Source organism: Chenopodium quinoa, unplaced genomic scaffold, assembly GCF_001683475.1.
Source record: "Chenopodium quinoa cultivar QQ74 unplaced genomic scaffold, ASM168347v1, whole genome shotgun sequence".
Taxonomy (NCBI): domain Eukaryota; kingdom Viridiplantae; phylum Streptophyta; class Magnoliopsida; order Caryophyllales; family Amaranthaceae; genus Chenopodium; species Chenopodium quinoa.
This window is the reverse complement of record NW_018742204.1, coordinates 15,723,798-15,745,565: the sequence shown is the minus strand read 5'-3', so window position 1 is coordinate 15,745,565 and position 21,768 is coordinate 15,723,798. Positions and strand designations below refer to the sequence as shown.

The following is a 21,768-nucleotide window of genomic DNA, read 5'->3' as shown; positions in this document are numbered from 1 at the left end:
ATTATACGCTTTGAAATTTTTATCTACTTATTTGCCCTCATTTGTGTTATTTTACTCTTTTATTGAGCTCTTAAAAATAGTGTGCGAATAATTATACCCTAAATTGTTTTGTTTCAATTTTTTTCCCATGTCACCAATAACCAATGACATAAAACCAAACTAAAAGAGATATTCGGATATAGCTAGTTATGCGTGCATATCGCTCGCGTTAGCTACTCTAAGGGCATGTTCACATTTACTGAACTGAGTTGGGTTGAACTGAACTGAATAGAGCTGAAATGAATATTTAATGAGAGAAGGAAATTAGGAGCTGAACTAAACTGATTGCAATTGAATTGAACTGATTGGAGCTGACTGAACTGAATTGAAAGTAAACTGAAGTGAACAGGCGCCGCTAATACTACTGTAGTTTTTTTTTTTTTTTTTTTGTTTTTTTTAAGTACTACTCTCTCCGTCTCTAAATTACATTCCTGTTTGGAAATTTACACGGGAATTAAGGAGGAAAGAATAAGAAAAATAACAATAATTAGATAATGCAATGGGAAGTACAAAACATGAAATAATGTTTTTGAGTAAAACAAAGATAGATTAGTGATTACTCATGACATATCATCAATCCTTTGCAAAAAAAAAGGACCAATCACATACTCCTAATTGAAAATTTTTAACCAATCATATTCATTGTAATTTGGCACAAGGATTCTAAAAAATTAAAGGCTGAAAAAGTACATTAGCCAACCAAACATTAAAAGTAGAATGTAAATACAACTGAAAAAGAGAGTGTATTTGGGATATTTTTTTTAAAAAAAAAATACTAAAAATAGAAAGGTGGAATGTAGTTTTGGAATACCCAAAATAAAAAGGAGGAATGTAATCACAAATATTAGAAAAAATCCGATGTACAATATCATTATTGTAAATCAGCTCAACCTTTACCTGAAAAATGAGAGAGAGTGACAGTGAGCTAGAGAGAGAGAGAGTGAAACCTCAACCTTGTTCCAGCTAAACCCCCGTCGCCGCCGCCTCCACCTCCCCCTTTACCTCCGCCATCACCACCAAAAAACCCCCTCTCCAACTAAAACCTTCCTCCAATCTCTCAATAACCCCCAAACCTCCCCGCTGTTGTTAATTCCTTAACCGAAATCCGCCGGAGCCCCTCCGGCGGATTTCATCCACTCATGCCAGGCTTTCATCCCTGTTCTCGTCAAGGTTGCTTCAAATTTAGCTAATCCTTTATGTTTATCCCAATGGTTTTCGTGCATGAATTTCTTCGAGGATGATCCATGTGAACGAATCAATTGCTTATAGACGTAGCATTCTAAATGCCACTCCCTTTCTTTGCACATAGACTATACTTCGTACATTGTTATCTTTAATTTTGGGTTTATTTTTGTTGATTTTGATACCCTGTTTTTCTGTTTTGCATATGTAGCTTAATTACTTTTGTGAAAAAGGGTCTCTTTGTGAAAAATGGGTCACTTTTGTGAAAAAAAGGGTCACTTTTGTGAAATAAAAAGGTCACTTTTGTGTAAAAAAAAGGGGTCACTTTTGTAAAAAAAAAAGGAAAAATGGAAATAAATAATCCCACCTTTGCCCGAATTGAAAATAACAAACCCACCTTTTGATATTTACAAGGCAAACCCACCTTTTGATATTTACAAGGCAAACCCACCTTTGTATACCATCTTCTTTTAATGAACTTTTTCACCCACAACTTGTTAAACAAGTTAATTTTTTTTTTAAAATTTTTTTAAAGCCACACGTCGCTCAATAATTGGTCCAAATAAAAAAAAGTTAAAAGACAAAAACAAAAATATGTAAAAAAAAAAGAGAAAAAAGCCCACCACCCACAACCACCTTGGAAACCCTAACCCTTACCCTAGCCCCGGCGAAAAACCGGTCAGCCGCCACCCTAACCTCTCGAAAATGGCCGGTCGGAACCCCTTTATACCAAAAGCCACCCTCAAATTCACCCCTGACTTAAATCCTACCCCCGAAACCACCATAAACCACCACAGCCGCCGAGAACCCTTCTCTTACCGCCGAAAACCCTTGAAACCTCCATCCAAGCACCGAAAAACACCACACAACCTCCCTAACCACCCCGAAAGACCCTACCTTACCTCCATAACCACCCGAAATCTCCCTTTATTTAACACCTTAGAAACCGCCGAAACCCTCAACGGCCCACAGTTTCCCTGGTGGGAAGATGTCGGCTGACCGTTTTCGGAGGCTAAGGAGGGCAGCCTACCGGTTTTGGTGGTGGATGGGGTAAAGGCTAGGGTTTCACGGTGTTAGGTTGGTGGCTAGAGTTTTTTTTTTTTTGTATTTTTTTTAGAAAATGAAATGCACCAATTAAAATTTGACACGTGGCATACAACCTACTAAATTCGGTCACCAACAGGTCAAAGTTCATTAAAAGAAGATGACGTACAAAGGTGGCTTTGCCTCGTAAATATCAAAAGGTGGGTTTGTTATTTTCACTTTTTCAGTTCGGGCAAAGGTGAGATTATTTATTTCCATTTTTCAAAAAAAAAAGGGTCACTTTAGTACGAAAAAATGTCACTTTTCGTAAGATGTTCGATGTACAATAAAATTATTGTAAAACGAGGGCATACAAAAGTTTTTGGAATGTAATTTAGGGATAAAGGGAGTATTGTAGTTTCAAGACACTAAACATAAACTAAAAAACAAAAATACAAAAAAAATGAAAACGATTCAGGCATCTCCTTTGATGCGCGCGCTGTCTCTTTCTTCTGGTATTCGATGGCTTCCATCTTCAACATTGTGCTCTACTTTTCATCCTCCCATACTATGTCTCAGAAGATTTACCCTACAAAATCATGGGAGAAAGGAATATACTTTGTTTTAACTATTACCTTATTCTTCAACAATGGCTTTCAACACCCATATTTTGAGGGTTTCTAACCGAGGTAAAATCTGAATTTTCTGATTGAAAACTGCTGATTTCTGCAATTGATAATATGTTCTTTTCTGGGTTCTTTTTATATTCAACATTCATTACAATATCTAAATTTCTTTGCTTTTTATACATCTTCTCTCAATTGAGGAAAGTATATGATAACTTGTATAAAATTGACTGAGAATTCTGCTGTTATATTGCTTATTAACTGTCTAAAGTATTGAAATCATCCTTGGTTAAAGTGAATTTTGTGTTTATATAAAGAATTCCCTTGATGGTGTAGCAATTTTTATCTTCATGGTGATCTAATTATACCTTTTGGTTTAGAGGGGATGTGGGGGTGGACAAAGAGCAAAGGCTAATTGATTCACAACAGGTTTCGAACCCGGTTTTTGTGTTCAACCTTAATTATCAGCTAACTTGTTGATTTGTACCCTAATTGAATTCAGGAAGCTTTAAATGTTGTGCCTTAGGGCCTATTCTCATACGATTATTTTCATTTCAGTTCAGCTCAGCTCTACTAAAATAAGTTCAGTTTAGCTCGGCTCCTAATTTCCTTCTCTTATAAAATATTCATTTCAGTTTAGCTCAGCTCTAAGTTAAGTTGTTCACCTCAGGTGAGCTAAGTTCAGTCAATGAGAATAGGCCCTTAGTTGGGGCCATTTTTTATTGAGGTGCCCTAGGTTTTCATTTCTTGTATAATAGAATAATACTATATGCTCCTTAGAAATTTTCATAATTTGGCTATTGGGTAGTTAAATTGAATAGATTGTATTTGGGATGGTAATCTTTCTTGTTGGGGGAGGGAGCACATTTTGATAAATTTACATTAAAACTATCTTCGAGTATTGTATAGTGAAACCCTAGGTTGATCTATTTAATAAAGTAATTGGATTTTGGACTTTTAAGTAAAGTTACTGTGGCATTATAATGCTGTAAGGAGGCACTCTTTGATTTTTCTATTTTTTTCATCATTTGTAATTGTGACACCTACAATTACGTTATTGCTAGTAAAAGTCTCTGGATCTTGTAACCTTTGGCCTTGGTTTTTTTGGATTTGTAATTTTTCAGTGTTGAGATAGCTCATATTTCACCTTTCTAAGGCGGAGGAAATCAAAAGTGAGTTATGTCACTTATGTGTATATTATCTTTTAATTTATTTCACAGATGTTTGCTGTACCACCAAATGGATTCATGACCGAGGAGAACTTAGTTGGAAAAAGACACTGTATTCTTGTTGCTGGTTCAAATCCCTTTCCATTACCAGTACCAGTTTATAGACCAAATTTTGATAACTGTGGAGATCCGTCACCTTGTCATGATGCTGAGACGGTTGCTGGGTGGTTTGGAAAAGTATGAAGTTGCTTTGCTTGTCTTGCATCTTTTATAAACACAGGAGATATAGAAAATAGAAATGAAAAGAAATCATTCTTATGATCTCCCATTTGCACCTGCCTTACTTTCTGTTTCATGTGCAGTGCTCTGTTTCTCTCTCAGTCATTTGTCCACGGAAGTTACCCAAAATAAGGGCACTCTATGAAGCGGTATGCTGCTCATTGCTTAGCAAATCCTGTTACGTAGTTCTTGTTTAGCTTGGTCTGATAACTGATTGCATACTTTACATGATTGATTATCTTGACCTTTTTTTTTTTTTATATATATATATACTACCTCCGTTACAGGTTATGTGCAACGATTAGACATTTTCTCTCTCTGCTTTATGTCAAATCGTTGCACATAACCTGTAACGGAGGTAGTATATAAAATTGTTAATGAATTTCTTTGAACTTTGAGGTTGGGCTAGTATGTGGAAGTTCAGGGTTATGACTTTATACTTGGTGGATATTTTTAATGTTAGAATGTAGGGTTTTTGGAATTAGGTCAGTTTGGTTTGACTTAATTTTACTTATTTGACTTATTCTAGACAAAATAAGTTAAGATAACTTTAGACAAGATAAGTATAAATTAATTCAGGCAGTAAGTTCGAATAAGTTAGATGTTTTAATACAAAATAACTTCTGCTACACTAAGAGAGCCTTAGGCATCCTATAGAAACTAGAAATTTTGATGTGTTTGGAGGTGGATATGAACTTCAGGTTATTTTGTGAATGTACAAACAATTTTGTTACCATAATAACCTTTAAACCTTAAGTAATTAAGTAAGCTTCCATTGTCCTCTTTAATCACCTAGTAGAGTGTTTTTTTTTTTAATTTTTTTTAAAAAATTTATTTTATAAAGGCTAGAATCATATCATGGAAAGGTCAACCAGGCTAGACTAACATAGTGAGGACCAAATCCAGTTGAAAAATTTAAGGGATACTCTCTTTTGTAACATTTTATGATTATCTTTTGTCAACAAATGAAGTTATCAAATATCACAAATAATCCTGTTCTTTTTGTATTCTTAACAAAGCATGGCATTAATGATAAACAGGTTAAGAATCTTACATGGCTAGTGAAAATATAAACTTCTTCCAAATTAGTGAAAATATAAACTTCTTCCAAATTAATGATAAACACGTTTTGACACTATTCACAAATTCTACATTGACTAGCTTTTGTGATTTATAGATAAGAAAATATTTAGTTGTGTGAGATCTTATTAGATTATTTTCAATGTGCATTTGCAAAATATTTACTTATTTATAATTTCTACTTATTGATAATTAGAGATATTTACGATTGAAATTATGCATTGGCAACATGAAAAAAGAACATTTGAGCCAATATGGAATGAAGTAAATTCTCCCAGAGCATTGCCATCAACCTTTCTCAATCAAAATTATACGATCGTTATCTACTTCCGCTAATCCACCATCCTTAATCCACCATCCTTCTCCACTGCCAAAGTTCCGTTGATGACACCATCGGAAAATTGTGATTTTCCTCCATTCCCCAATGAGAGCGCCTTCTTTGTCAAAATGGCCTGTTCAAAAGTACCTCTGCCCTAGCAACTTCTGCCACTCTCCTCCATGTTCAACCCACTTCCATTTTGTACGGCACGGAATCAGGTCCACCCCTTTCTATGCCACAATTAGTGATTCTACGTAGGGCTGCAAATGATCCGAGCCGAGTCGAGTCGAGTTTTAACTTGTTCGAGCTAAGCTTGGTAAAGATTTCAAGTGTTCGAACATGCTCGAGCTTGATAATTTTGTGTTCGAGCTTTGGTCATTAAGGTTTTGCCTTGTTCGAGCTCGGCTTGAGCTTGTTCGTCTGTGATTCGAGCTCGAGCTTGAACAAGCTCTAATGTGAACACGATCAAACGTGAACGAGCTCAATCAAGCTAATATAATCAACTTTGAAAAACTATAAGTATACTCTAATTAGAAAAGTCGTTTGATGATATTCATCATAACAACAAGATAGGCAGTAATTGAGTATTTGATATTATAAATGGGAAATTTGAGCAAATATACTATTCACTTTCTTAAAAATAATAATATTTTAATTTTATATGATTTTATAAACATGGCTAATTTGATTATGTACAATAATTGATTATAATTAATTTGGTTCCATATTAAAATTGTACTATTTTAAGAATAATTAAAACAATGAAATTAATTGTTTCGAGCTTGAACGAATTATAAATGAGCATATGAACGATCATATGTACGAGTTATGAACGAGTGTTTGTGAACATTAATGAGCTGAGCACAAAGGTGTTCGAGTTGGGCTCGTTTACTTAACGAGCCTCAAATTTTTGTTCGGTCTCGTTCAATGCTTAATAAACAAGCTTTGACCGAGCTTGTTAGCGAGTTGTTCACAAACGTAACAGCTCATTTGCAGCCCTAATTCTACCTAACAGCTTACGATGAATCAAAGAAGAAGGTAGAGTACGAATTTGACATCTTTATAAAGGGGATTTAACATTCTATTTAGGGTTTGTGTGGTGAATGATTATGATATAAAGGAGAGGTATTGTTTGTAGATTGAGAGCTTGGTGTTTGTAGATTGAGAGGTTGGTGATCGTAGATGTTTGGTGCAGAAGGCTAAAAGAGTCGTGGTGGAGGGAGGAGAAGAGTTGGGTGGTAGTGGTTGATTTTATAGGTGATAGGCAGTTTATGGTGGCTGGCTGGTGGTTAAATGGTCTGTGCTAATGGTTGGGTGGTGTTGTTCGGTGGTACTCCCTCTATCCTTATTTGTTTGCCCCATAACCAAAATATGCTTTATTAAGGATTGAACCAAATATTGTAAGTGGATGAGTGTGTATTTGTCTTTTTCACTTTTATGAGTGTATGCAAGTGGGTTTAGTGGTGGGGACATGTTACAATATTAGTAAAAGGGGCAATCTTTAAGGGACATCCCAAAATTGAATTTGGGCAAACAAATAAGAACAGAGGGAGTATATGGTAGTGTTAGCGGTGAAGGTGGGTCGTCAAGGTTGATTAAAGAAGATGAGTTTAAGAATATTTGAGTTGTAATAACCCTTTAATCATGGCTAATTAAACTAAATGAATTAACATTTAATATTTTACTTATTCTATATCTAGTTGATACAGAGTAATAGAAGTTAAAGGGTTGCTTGTGATATTTATTAACTTTTGTGTTGCCCACAAAAATACTCGGCAAAAGTATAGGGTTGCCGATGAGAATTTACCTAAGTTTAATTTTGTTACTAGTAACATACAGGAACTTTTCATGAGCATATAGAGTGCTACATAAGAAAAATAAATACTTTTTAAAAATTATTAAAAAACATGATCCCAAAATAACATAATTAATTTACTTTTCTACTAATTAAAATCAAAGTTGTAAACTAACATAATGGTTTACAAATAAGAGAATGATTTTAAAATAAAATTGAAAAATTAAACACTTAACTTGGAAAGGTTAAAAAAAATAAAAATAAAATGTACATTCATTCAAATTATCTACAAGGGAAACTTTTGTGAACCATATTAAGTGCTACACATAAATCGCATCATTATTATTCGTAATCCATTAGTTGGGTTTAATGTACGACTGTTGGTTAGGTATATAATTTTGACCCTGTTGTTATCAAAATTCTTATTTTTTTTTTTTGAAAGATATCAAAATTCTTATTAGGGACAAGAAATTAACTACATTTTACAAACCTCTACCCTAGGAAAATCACCTGCTTAACAACTACTCCATCTGCTCTTTTTTATTCTTTACGTGTTCGGTTTTGGTGTTCTCCTTTATTCTTTACCTTTTTATCATAGTATGCATAATATTCCAATTATATCTCCACTTCTTTAAAAGAAATGTGTCCTTTTTTTTTTTATTCATCAAATATTTTTTTTTTTTTTTTGCATCTCTAAAGGCTTCTATTGATTAAAGTAATCATAAAAGTGGATTTATCGTATATAAATTCTTAAAAAAATCCCCACTTTAATTTTTTGTGAATTTGCATGCTGATACCAAATGTAAGGAATACAAAGGAATAGAGGGAGTAGTATAAACTAAGAAAGGGAAGCAATTAATCCATATAAGAATTGGTTGCTTGTCAGATTTTAGTTTTTAAAGCTAAATTAACATTGGAATGCTAAACCCTTTTTTTTTTTTTTCTTCTTCTTATCTTTGAAACATGTAGCGACTTTAATGGGAAGAAATTGTTGGTATACATCGAGAAGATGTTTGATAAATGTTATAAGAATTTAAACTTATTACCTCTGCTAGACTTACTTAGCTACCAAACCAAGGAAAAGTAAAAATGGGGTCATACATGTGGGTACATTTGTATTATAGAGTACAGAGATAGAGAGTAAGAGTTATGTTAAATAAAATTGGGGGACACTATAAAATGAATAAAAAGTTGTTATAAAAGGAATAAATTAAAAGTGAATAGAACCTAGAACTTAGAAAACTGATGAAAATGGAAAGTGAGTAAGACTTGGGAAAATGGAGGTAGTATAAGCTTGGTGACATAATAGTATATTTGTATTTATGTCTTGGCCTAGGATAAAACTAATTTTGTTGTTGTTGTATAATATAGAAATGGTTCTTAATGCTGTTATTTGGAGAGATGATTGAAAGTAGGGGAGGAAGTTGTTGGTAAAACAATTGACTCAATATCTTGACATCTTTTCCAAAGGGAAGTTAGAAATGGGTTGTAAGGTGCACCCCATTCATCCAACAAATTTCCCATCTCTTTTAGGCATATAGTTTTAGGAGAGTATCGGTAGGGCTGGCAATCGGATCAGGTCGGGTCGGGTTCGTGTTCGGGTCAGCTACCCCCTGACCTGAACCTGATCCATTTAATGTTTCGGGTTGAAAACCTCAACCTGAACCTAATTTTTTCGGGTTCGGGTCAACCTGAAAATGACCTGATTTGACCAAAAACTTTTTTAGGCCTTAAAAAAGGTTGATTTATTTGGGTTGGGTCAACCCAGCCAATCTGATTTTATTCATTCAAAAGGTATTTTTTTTTTGCAGTTCATTCAATTGCATTTTAAATTCTGAAGCAAAACAGCGATTCAAACCCAAACAAAATTGTCTAACAAAACTACTTAATAGATTACAAACCAAGTAGTCTACTTAACAAATTACAAATTGAATTTCAAAAACTATAGTGATTTAAATAAAATCTTCAAATCTCTTTGTTATGCCCACCCTCCATAGTGGAATGAAACTTCTCCTCTCTGAAAGAAAGATGGATTTGAGTGGCCGCAACTTGCTGCCATTAAAAATAACACAAACAATAATTAAGAACATAATTTTAGTATGTAAAACCGTATAAATACAACAACTATTAATATTAATTTGCATGATCAATTCGTATAATTACATAAACTAGCATAAATTCGCATAGATCCATAAATCAATTCGTATAATTACATAAACCAGCATAAATTCGCATAAATTTGCATAAATCAATTCATATAATTACATAAACTAGCATGAATTCGTATAGATCCATAAATCAATTCATATAATTACATAAACCAGCATAAATTCGCATAAATCAATTTGTATATACTTGTAAAATAACAAAATCAATTCGTATAAACTCACAAATTAAGAACAATAAACAAGAAAAATACCGTATGAGAGTGAGAAGATAAGAATTGTAGTCGAAATCAACAATTGTGAAGACTTGAAGAACTTTGATTGAACAATGGTGAAGCCGTGAAGTGATTTAGGGTTTTTGAGGAGAGAGAAGAGAGAGAAGTGGGAAAAAGTAGTGAAAACGGCTGAAGAAATGAGTGTAGGATGAGAGGGGTTTAGGGTTTTCATTTTACATTAAGAAGCCTCTAAGGAATTTGGGCTGGGCTTATTTACTTATTTAGAGTTTTAAGGCTTTTTATGTTTTTTTTTTCACTTAAAATACTTCGGGTTGACCTGACCTGATTTTGACCTGAAATTTATTTCGGGTTAAGTGGGTCGTTTTCGGGTTGAGATTTTCAACCTTAACATGATCCATTTAATTTCGGGTTCGGGTTCGTGTCGACCCATTTAAGTTTTCGGGTCGAAAATCTCAACCCTAACCCACTTTTTTCGGGTCGGGTTCAGGTCGGGTTTTCGGGTCGGGTCAGTTTTTGCCAGCCCTAAGTATCGGGGATGAAGAAAAAAATGGAGGAAACTCAAAACGACATTATGCTAAGCAGAACCAACCCAAGGGAGCAATGAATAGTTTTTTGTAAGACGGAGAGTAATAGAATATAAAGGAAAGGAAGGTTGCTTAAGAAAATTTTGAAAAGGTGAGTGTTGTAAGAAAAAGGTAAATAAAGTGTGAGAAGTGGAAATGTGTATAATTGTATATATAGTAAGTTATGTGGGATTGTGGGAAGTAATATAGTAAAGGGAGTTTGCCAATATGGAATTAAAATTGAGTAGAACCCCCCTCCCCCCCCCCCCCCAAAAAAAAAAAAAAAAAAAAACAAAACCCTTATCCCTAAATGAAAAGTGAGTAGAACAAAAAATAGAGGCACTCCAGAGTATTTTTATTCTCCTACGAAATGGGATTGTTACTGTAACTATAATATTTGCTTGGAGTAACTGTTTTGATGATATTAACGTGGTCCAAATTGTTAATTTAGGGAAAACGCAACCCTTATTCAGAAGACCCACCTGTTCGGAATCAGCATCATAATTACCTTGTTCTGATATCGGAGGATTTTAAAGAGGCTCAAGATGCTTTAAATTTGACAATGTTGGTAGTAAAACAGGAACCTTTATCAAGTTCGCATCCTGAGGCAGGGGCATTTACTACTAATCCATCAGGTTGTTACTTCTAATTTCAGTGTGATGCATTGGTTGGTTATCTATTAATATAGAACTATATTTTGCGACTCTTGATGCTGTGTTCTTTACTTGAATTTAATCTTCTCAATTGGGTAATGTGTTTCTGACCTTTGTTATGATTCAATTGTTTTTCTTCTCTCATGTGGCATTGCTATTGATTCTTAAATTCAATTTTGGGCTTTTGTCTTTTGTTATATCATTAATGATCAGTCAGTTTAGCTGATGGTGACAATTTGGATAAAAATAGCACACGTCAAACCTTGATATACCATTTTTTTTGGAAATAAGAACACAATGTGATGCTTTTAATATTCAAGAAATTGGCATCAATATTGCAAGTAATTTTCTGATTCTCCCTCAAACTGTACCTAACACAAAAATCATCAATAAGGGTTAAATTTAAGTATTTGTGAAAATAGGGTAGTTAAAGAGAGGAGTACTCATAGTTTCGTTCACAAAAAAAAAAAAAATAACTGCTGTAGTTTTTTTTTTTTATTTTTTTTTATTTTTTTTAGATAATTAGATAACTGATATTATTTTATAACAAATGGTGGAAGATTGTATGGGATGGACGTGTATCAGTGTATGACATATCCTAATTTCAGAAATTTCTAACGAATAGTTTATTTATTTTTGGGTATAATTAATATTTTAAATCAGTAATTAACTTTTAAAAAATTGAATTTTAAAAAATATTAACTTAGGGTATTTTAGTCTATTGGAAGAAGGGTAAAAAAGGCAATTTAAAATTTATACTCAAAACCCCTCTTCCCTTTATATGTTTTTTTTTTTATTTTTTATTTGTTTAATTTTTATTTTTTTATTTTTTTAAAGTTTTTATTGTTTTACTCAGCGAAGTTCCTTTCTTTCTTCCTTGATGAGTTTAGCTATAGTCTATTTGTTCTTGTTAGGCATAGTGTTGCTATCAAGTAATCAAGGTGAGTTTAGTAGGTTTTGCGTTTTTATTCCAACTAAAGTGGTTTCTTACACTCTTGATAAATAATGGATCCTTGATTTTTTTGGATTTGACGTGTGATCCAATTGTATAGTGAAGACTACGTAATATCTCAAAATCCAGTCCTTTTCACCTTGTTTGGGTAAGAGGTTGGGGAAAGGAAGGGGAGGGAGAGGTGTTGTAAGCTGCAACAGTTGCATGATTGATTAATGAAAGACAATAAGAACACACAGATTGATGTGCTAGTTATGTCCATGGGCAGGCAAGAGGATGTTTTATTTTAAGAAAATTACAGATTATAGGCTAAGCTAAAACTTTTATATAGTACTCCTAAAATAGAAAGGAGATAGGCCTAAACAGAAAATTGTAGCCAATAAAGGGAAAACAGATTCAAAGGCCTATTCCAACAAGAGGGAAGGATCCATTTTTCTCCCTTCTTTAATCAACACTATCATTCTAAAATTGGAGAGATTTCAGGGGAATATGGAGCTCTACCTTCCCCTTCCCTTTCTTTTTCTCTCCCCTCCTCTTTCTCTTCCCCCTTTTTTGTCCTTTCGATTTTCCTATCCAATCAAAGTGTAAATCTGCGCTTAGTGAAATTCTTTCAAATTGATGAACTATCTTCTTTTTCCAACAGGAACTTCAAATGTCAAGGACACTGAAGTGAATTCCAGTTTAGCAACTGAAATTGAAACCAATGTCTCCTCTATTGACCTTGTACATACTTCAAGCAATTTTCAAGGAAATACTAATATTGAAATGGGACAGATGAACTCTAACATGAATCTAGTAAATGCTCAACATGAAGGCAGTTTGGGTATGAATTTGGATACAACAATGAGCCATAGCTCAACAGATCTAGCATATAGCTCTGAATCCTCCGTGCTGGGAATGCCTGCACCTAGCATTCCTACGATTCATGGATTTCCTGGTTATTCAATGGATAATTCCAAATATAAAATGGCGTGGGAGGTTTGTCGCATCTAACTTTGCTGTGAAGTTGAACTTAAGTGCTTAAAATTTTGCATACTATGGTACAATTGATGAGCTTTTATCTGGTAATAATATACAAAGTATGCTATAAAGCTGTTTCTTGTTTCCTTTCTTTTTTACCCTTGCAGTCTGATTTGGGTTTAATAGCTTATATTTATTGGCTTGTGTATTTTGACATGTACTTGTTGGATAACTTTATAGCCATCTTAAATGCTAAAACTTCTTGTCCTTGAAAAAAAAAAACAATTCACTAAAAAAAACAAAAAAAACCATTCAATTTAATTCATCACTATGTGCACACTATTTTGAGTATTTTCTATCTGTATTAGTGATTTCCTACTCTATTCCTATGTCATTGTAATCCTTTATTGCTAAAAAAAAAGTACTCCCTTTGTCCCACAATATAGTTCATGTTTTCCTATTTTTGAGATCCAAAATGTTATTCCTGTTTCTATTTTTGGATAGTTTGTAAAGACCATTATACCCTCAATTTTTTTTAACTTTATTCATTGTACTTCTTAAATTACCCTTGAATTTTGCTCATGCATTGTATTTTTTTTCACTTTCTCTCTCTAACTTTTGTCTATAATTGTACTTTTTTTTATTTTTTTTAGTGTACTTCATCCACTTTCTCCTCCTATTTATTAAATACCGTGAAAAAATACAAACAAGAACTGTATATTGGGACGGACGGAGTACAATGAAAGTGTATTTACTGCATATTAACAAGTGCCATTACTGCAGGGAAATTTGTTCTGTTTAAGAGATGGGCATGCTGTCTTTATTACTAGATTGAAGGTATGTTTTAATGCATCACTAAAGAACCCTTGTTTTATACTTCCTCCGTTTCTTTTTAGTTGACACGTTTTCTTTAGTCACGTTTGCCAATGCACAAATTCAACCATTAATATCTTTAATTTTCGATAAGCAAATATTATAAAATTAAATAGTTAGAAAATATATATCGTGACAATTCTAACAAGATCCCACATCACTATATTTTTTTATTATATATAAATCACAAAACACGGTCAAAGGGAAGTGTGTGAATAGTGCTAAAGTTAAAACGTGTCAACTAATAAAAAGCGGAGGTAGTATAGTGTAGAAAGGTGTTATTACCTGGTGACACTTATTTTAAAAGCTCATATCCACATTTCCTTTGGCAGGCATACATTAATTCGGGTCTTGCAGCGTAAGTAAAAAATTTCATTTGTAATTTTTCACATCAGCAAATTATTTTATTCTTCTTGAATGATTACTTTTTAATGCCTATCAAAAATAGTTGTGACAACAGAGCAGCAATATTTCATAAATTTGAATGTGCACACCTTATAGCTGGGATGGAAGTTCACTGGGATTGCAGCAGATGAAATATAATTTGTAATATTGGTGAGAGATTGTACAGCCTGTTTTCCCTTCCAACATATTCTGAGATCATACTTAGGCGTACCTATCTCCATGCCATATTAGGTACATGGTATGCCACCTAAATGTAATCTCCATGCTGCATAGGTCTAAAGTGGCTTGGCACAGACCTTAAGGTTAGCTAGCTCTAGTCATAGTGTCACGGACTCACGGATCTTACTTAACAAGGATTATATTAGGCCAAACTTAAAATTGCCTATTTATTGGGCTAAAGGGAGTAAGACTAGCTCACTGATCAGATCGATAAGGGATCAGTTAAGTTGGGTATCTTGGCTACTTGGAGTAGGGTTATTCTATGCCTGCATTTTAATGTTTTGCTAGCAGAAATATAGTTGCAGCACCTTATGCTTTTTGATATACAATGAAAGGTCTTGCAGGCGGAAGCCCCAGTTATGGGAGAAGGCTGAAGCCCTATGGAAAGATTTCCCCTTACAAAGTACTGGACAATTGACATGGGATAAGTAAAAGCCATCTTCCCTAGGAATAACGAACTAAGAAACTAAAACATAGAAACTAAAACATTAATACTGTTTCCAGCCAATAGGCTATACTTCATAACCAAAGGTTACAGTCACACTAGACAAATTCAGAAACATAAAAAATGGGCAAAACTATAACTATATCAGAAAGGAAATTCTCTCAGACATCGTAGCTAGTAGTTGAATTCATATAAACTTATGTAGTCTCATACTTCTGTCTCGGGCCTGTACAAATTGGATAATTCAAAATGTCTCATATGCTGAGAGTGGCTTCATATTGTTTTGTGGGTTTGCTATTGATAAGCTAGTGGTGGATTTAACCATTGAGACTGGCTGTTATGCTCTAGCCTCTAGCTTGCAAAGAGAAAACTTTTGCCTGAAAGTTGAATCTCTTTGAAGCCTAGAAACTTTTATCCCTTCTTCTTCTCTCTCTCTTCGGGAAACATATTGTTTTGTTGCTGCTACTCCTTGAGAGCTGTACTGTGACGGCTTATTAAATAGAATCCATCCTATCTTAAAGAGTTTTGATGTATCATGATAGTGAATGTTGTTTTTTTCTTGCTTTTCAGGGCTGTTGTTGGTTGGCCGTACTCCATAACAATGACTCGGTTGATTACACAGGCTCGCGTAAATCATGAGTAATGCCTTTGCAAATTACTTCTGAACACTTTTTAAGCATAGTCTCACTTGTTCCTGCTTTTTCTTAACTATATATCTGGAAATTTTTTCTAAATGTAGTTTCTTCTGTTCATTTCTAGGTACAATGTTGGGAAAGCAGTTCTTCTGGCTTTCAATGTGATGGAACCACACGATTTTATCAGGATGATGCTTACTAAAAAGCTTGTAAGTTATTCAAGACTGTGGTATCTTTATCTTTGTAGTAACTTGCTTTATGAGTATTTGCTTAAGTCAATTTCTTTGAATCTATACTCAGAATACTACATATTTTGTTGTTGGTAACTGACAAAAAAATTCATTGATGAACAATAGGTGTGTTTGGTATTAACTTTTTAGAGTAGCTTTTTGTGTTTGGCTAAACTAAAATAGCACTAATCTATAAATACCAGTGTTGCCTAAAGTTATGGTGTTTCATGTATACATAGTGTCAAACTACAGAGTAAGAGTTGCAACTTGCAAGAAATTATTAAAAATAATTATAAACTACAAATAAGATAAGATATTTAATCTTAGGTTAAAGTGGCCCTATTGTGTTTGACTAATTTTAGATAAACTAAGAAGAAGACAAGATATTGAATTTTAGGTTAAAGGCCCTGTTTAGTTCACCTTATTTCAGAACCTTATTACTTATTTAAGATTAGATCAAATTTCGCAAATCAAATTAGGGAAAATAAGTTCTAAACATACTTTATCGTTTTTTGTGTGATTTTTAGTTGCTAAGTATCTTTAATTTTGTAATGAAAAAAATTATGAAAATTACATATTAATTGAATACACATAATTATGAATCTAACAAAACTCCTCTTGAGTGTACATATAAGGTCAAAGTTTGGTCAAATTAAATAATTAGATCAGATTAGAAATAATATTTTCACATAAGCAAAAATAAGATTAACTAAATAAGGCCTAAGACCTTGTTCAATTCATCTTACAGAATAAGTTTTTGTATGACTAAATTTTAATTGGAAAAATTAAGGAAAATTTTCTTGGGTAACATTATACTTTTTAATTTTCTCAGTGGTAAATTGCAAAAAAAACTTATTATCGTTGATAAACTTGATTTTTTTTTGTTAAGCTACCTATAACATTAATGACAAATTTAAACTAAATATTTAACCATACTTAGTTTTTATTTTATTATTATTTATTTTATATTATTTAATTGATTTTAAAAATAATTTTTCTTTTAAAAAATAAAAGCTTGCCCCCCTTCCCCCACCAGCATCCGACCATGCTAGCGCTGCCCACTCCCCTTTCCCGACCTACGGCGGCCTCCCCCGCCCTGCCGTGTATCTCCCCCATCCCTGAACCACCACCTTCCTTCTCCCAAAAACCCTCGAAATCCCCCAACCGCCCAATACCCTAACTCCCCACCCCGGCCGGCGACGCCCCACCCTTGCTAAAACCTCTTGATGAATCGGAAGTTGGTTGTTAGTAAATTGATAAGGTTTTCGCAGAAGAAGATCTTGTTAAGGATTTGAATTGATTCAAGCCTTTCAAGCCAAAATACCCTCATTTCTGCATTTTTTAGTCTCGAAATATCATCGATGGAAGCTTAAGGGCGATTAACCGGAAGCCTAACGACCTCTTAATAACATGGCGGACGACTAACTAGAAACTCCGAGAATTTGCAGGTTTTCGATTAATGGTGGGGGATCACCATTGGGGGTGGGAAATTTTCATAATTTTTTTCATTACAAAATTATTAGAATTTATACTTATTGATAATCAAAGATATTATTGGTGAAAGATTAGCATCGGCATACGTGGCCAGGAAAAATGGAGCAAGTATTTAAAAACGGATGAAGTAAAATGTGAATTTTATTCCCTACGTCCCATACTCCCATGAATACTTCCCATTTTCATTGTCTTGTACTTTGAATATTATTTCCTTTTTTTTTGGTATGAGCCATATGGCTGTTTGTTGTAATTTAGATTAAGCCCACTAATCTTTCCGTTCTCTTCACCTTATTTTTGCTAAACTGAACTTATTTTTACTGAACTAAAATTATTTTTACTGACTGAAATTAATTATACTGAAGTGAACTTATTTTTACTGAAGTAAAATTATTTTTACTTAATATTATTTTTTTAAGGTGAAGAGAACAGGGCCTTAAGCAACGATCAACAATGTTGTGAATTTTCCGGTTTCTAATGTATGCTTCTCATTCTTTCTCACCTGTTCAGTCTGCAGTTATCAACCTTTCAACTCAGATACTTGTACTAACTGTTTCTGAGCAACCAACACACATCATTGGAATGCTTTTTCCCCTGGTATGTTTTTTGAGATCTTATATTATAAATTATCCTCAAAATTACTTGTATTTCCTCCGCTTTTATATCTTCCTATTTCCAGTAACAACAAAAACCAAATTATATGAGGTTTTTTTTTTGAGGTTAGAATGGGAAAATTATTTGGTGATATTGTAAGTATACCCTTTTGATAGGGTAAGTGAGGTATATGTGGGATTTTTCTTTGCCATAAATGAACAATGCAAAAATAGGAGGATCAATATACAACACGTATACAGTTTACCGAAATTAGGATTGTTTATTTTTTTTTATTTTTTATTAAAGTGATTTTCACCCTCCTTAATCTGTAGATTTCTGTTGTCCACCCCACAATGTTAAACTATTTTAAGTACAAATCATATGGACTTGGAAAAATTCAATATGTGTAGCCTTTGTGAGCTGTAACATCTTGATTTGAACAAAGTAGTATTTTGGTGGAACTTAAACTTACAATTATTTTTCCTTAAATTCAGGGTGTTGATACCTCAAGTCCGTCACTAACTGCACCAAGAGCAGAGGCTGCTGCTCCTCCTCCTCAGAGACAGCGGGGCTAGCAGTCTTATTAGATCAGCTACTACACCCAAAAGTTTGAATAATGAACTCATTTTTATTCATATATGAGAATAATATTACCTATAGGTGAACTTTTTTAAAAACTGTTTTTCTCTTCTATGACTTGACATAAATTTACATGATTTCATATTATGGCATCAATTATAGACACTGGATTTTGACATTTTGTAGTCATATGTGATGTCAACATTTAGGTTTCTATTTTTATTTTTATTTTATTTTTATTTTTTTTTAACATTACTACCAAGAAATGTTGTACGGTGGCAATGAATTCTATACTGAAATCATGGTGTTGGGTCCAACACCATGATTTCATTTGGGTATAGAATTACTTCAGAGTGGCAATGAATTTTATACCAAAATCATGGCACACCAAAAATAAATTTAATACACCAAAAAGTAATATATGGGTCTACACCTTTAGGTCTTGTTCTTTTGAGCTTATAGGCAGAGCAAAGCAGTTGTCAACACAGTAGACTGAATCAGCAGAGCAAATTTTAACAAAGCAGAGCACAACTCTAAAGAACAGGGTCTTACTCACCACCCCATTAACCCATTACTTTTTTTTTAAAAACAAAAATTAGTAAATAATTTACTCTACGGGGCAAAATTTAGGGAACGAAAAGAGTAATAATTTTAATCTTAAATATGATTATAAATCACTCCTACATGGGACTTTGAGGGGCTCAACAATCATCAAGTTTTGGTGCTACTTTTGCTTATCATTGGTTGAAATCTTAATTTTGAGTAAGTTTACATTTTCGTTGCTTGATAAATTACCCACACGCGTTTGTACAATCAACGGGGGACACTTCCAATGATTTTTTGACTGATGATTACCAACTCTAATCCACTTTTACTTCATAAACTAACCCACTAATCAGCTTCTAAATCACTTATTAGTAATCATTGCTTACCCTACCTACCTAACATTCTACTAAATTTTAAGCAGAAATATCTTTAAAATTTTAATGTTGTTGATAGGTATCCTTTGGATTAATTTGATAAACTTTAAAATGTACCAAACTTGTTAATTAGCAATAAGCGTAACCTAGTTAATCACTAATCACATAAAAATTAATGTATGTCTGTCATTTCTACTAAGGGCCTGTTCATATTTACTGAACTGAGCTGAACTGAACTGAACTGAACTGATTGGAGCTGAACTGAACTGAACTTATCTTAACTGATTGGAGCTGAGCTGAACTGAACTGAACTAAGCTGAAATGAATATTTTATGAGAGAGGGAAATTAAAAGCTGAACTGATTGGAGCTGAACTGAACTGAACTGATTGGAGCTGAACTAAACTGAACTGAACTGAAAATAAGTAAATATGAACAGGCCCTAAGCCAAATATAAGAGATTTTGTCTTTTCTTTTGGGGAGAAAGCAAAATTCATGTCAAAAATTAAATTTGAGGAAAACTATTGGGAGTTCATAGTTATAAATTAATAATCAAGCAGGCAAGGAGATTGGTCAAAAAAAAAAAAGGGTGAAGTGGAAGAAAGAAACTAGACATTGATTCAAAAAGACAATAATGGCCGTAATTAAAAATGGACAACAAATGACTATACTTTAATGCTTAACAAAAATGGAGTTGATATGATGAGCTTTTTACATTAAAACTAATCTAATTTAGGTACAAAGGGTTATTTTATGCAAAGAGAGCAATTTAATATCTATCAATGAAAAACATTAGTAAGTACGAAGTATATTGTAATGAAAAAAGGGGAAAAAAAAAATATACAAGTAACTTTTATTTTAGATTTTTCAGAAAATCAGCTATTGGAATGACTTTGATCATTTTAAAATTAAATTTACATTCGTCTTATAATATTTAGGAAAATTTGTCAAAAACCTCCTTATAAAAACACCTTTTTTTTTTTTTTTTTTTTTTTTTTTGCAAAGTCATATATTAATCAAATTTTTTTTGGGAAGTCATGATACCTTGATTTAAGGTCGTTTTCCGACGTTGACTACCTCAATCCCACCCACAAACCCCCCCTCCTCAGCCCCACTAACGAAATTACCCCCTCCTTAGCCCCACCCACAAAACCGCCTCCTCTCTTCATCCCAACTAAGGAAATCAAACCCCCTCCTTTCCACCACCCCGCGAAATCAGGATTTAGAGTGGTTCGAGTGTAAATTTAGGGTTTGAGGGCGCGACATGGGTACCGACGCCAACATTGGAGAGGAGAGGGGTGGCTAGGGCAGTAGACGAGGGTTTAGAGTGGTCAACGTCATGAAAGGGTGGTTTTGGGTGGGGCTGGGGAGGGGAACGATTTTGACGGTGGATTAAGGTAGTCAACGCCGAAAAATAGGGTCAAATCTCATTTTCTGCCACAAGGGTATGACTTTGCAAGAAAAAATTTGGTTAAGGTATGACGACTTTTGCAAAAAAAAAAAAAAAAAAAAAAAAAAAAAAAAATTGAAAGAAATTTATAAGGAGATTTTTCCAAAAAAAAAAGTGCTTTTATAAGGAGGTTATTTTTAACAAAAATTTCCTAATATTTATTTTATACCCGTTTTTTTTTTCCAAAGTTTTTGAATTCTTAACTTCCTCTTAACATTTGTACCTCACACTCTCACAGAGTTTCCGGCCTTAAAGGCATAGCAAGCTAACTGTGAACACTTGGCAACATAACTTAGGGGGTGTTTGGTATCAAATTAGTAAATGTAAGGGAATGGAAACAAATTAGAAGGGGAAAGGGTAATATATAGTGTTACCTTTACTAGTTGTTTGGTATTACTAAGGAAACGTAAACAATTGTAATCAATCCCTTTCCTCTTGTTTGGCATAGATAACTTGGAAACAAATAGTTTTCCTTCTAATTTTTGATGTCTTGGCTAACTTTTGATATACATTATACAATGTAGAGCAACACTAATTACCATAATATACATATATATATTTTTTGAACCGATTACCATAATATATCATATGCTAGATATATAGGCAAAGTCACATAAGTTGTTGATTACAAAAGCATTGAAATTCTAGTATTCTCAAAAAAAAAAAAAGCATTTAAAAACCATTAAAACATTAACTCCAATAACAACAACTTAGGACAAAACTTTCTACTTCTTCTTAAGAAGATCAATTGCATATTGTTTGTTCATATTAGTTGGAGCTTGATAGAAGATGCGGAGCTTCATACGTCCAATACCTTTTATTTTTACCTCTACCTCGATTGCTTGCCTCACCCTTAGCTTGACTAGCCTCCATCTGAAAAATTAAAAA

General features: G+C 33.4%; 1 protein-coding gene and 1 long non-coding RNA gene across 2 annotated transcripts; one reads left to right on the top strand and one right to left on the bottom strand.

Annotated features, from left to right (window-relative positions):
* Window positions 1–1,960: 1,960 nt before the first annotated feature.
* LOC110719840 lies at window positions 1,961–18,701 on the top strand. Its single transcript, XM_021898827.1, has 11 exons — window positions 1,961–2,933; window positions 4,091–4,276; window positions 4,402–4,467; window positions 10,928–11,111; window positions 12,725–13,059; window positions 13,825–13,878; window positions 14,247–14,272; window positions 15,554–15,622; window positions 15,743–15,827; window positions 17,850–17,936; window positions 18,428–18,701. The coding sequence occupies exons 2-11, from the start codon at window positions 4,091–4,093 to the stop codon at window positions 18,506–18,508; spliced, it is 1,173 nt and encodes a 390-aa protein (XP_021754519.1). The 5' UTR covers window positions 1,961–2,933; the 3' UTR covers window positions 18,509–18,701.
* LOC110719851 lies at window positions 9,256–10,309 on the bottom strand. The gene is made up of 2 exons (XR_002511175.1): window positions 9,932–10,309; window positions 9,256–9,564 (listed from the first exon to the last, which is right to left on the bottom strand). It is a non-coding gene; the product is annotated as an uncharacterized LOC110719851 (long non-coding RNA).
* Window positions 18,702–21,768: the final 3,067 nt, after the last annotated feature.

Coding starts and splice junctions, on each gene's coding strand:
- LOC110719840 (XM_021898827.1), top strand. CDS start 4,091: ATGTTTGCTGTACCACCAAATGGATTCATGACCGAGGAGAACTTAGTT. Junction 4,277..4,401: donor TTGCTGGGTGGTTTGGAAAA/GTATGAAGTTGC, acceptor TTTCATGTGCAG/TGCTCTGTTTCTCTCTCAGT. Junction 11,112..12,724: donor ATTTACTACTAATCCATCAG/GTTGTTACTTCT, acceptor TTTTTCCAACAG/GAACTTCAAATGTCAAGGAC.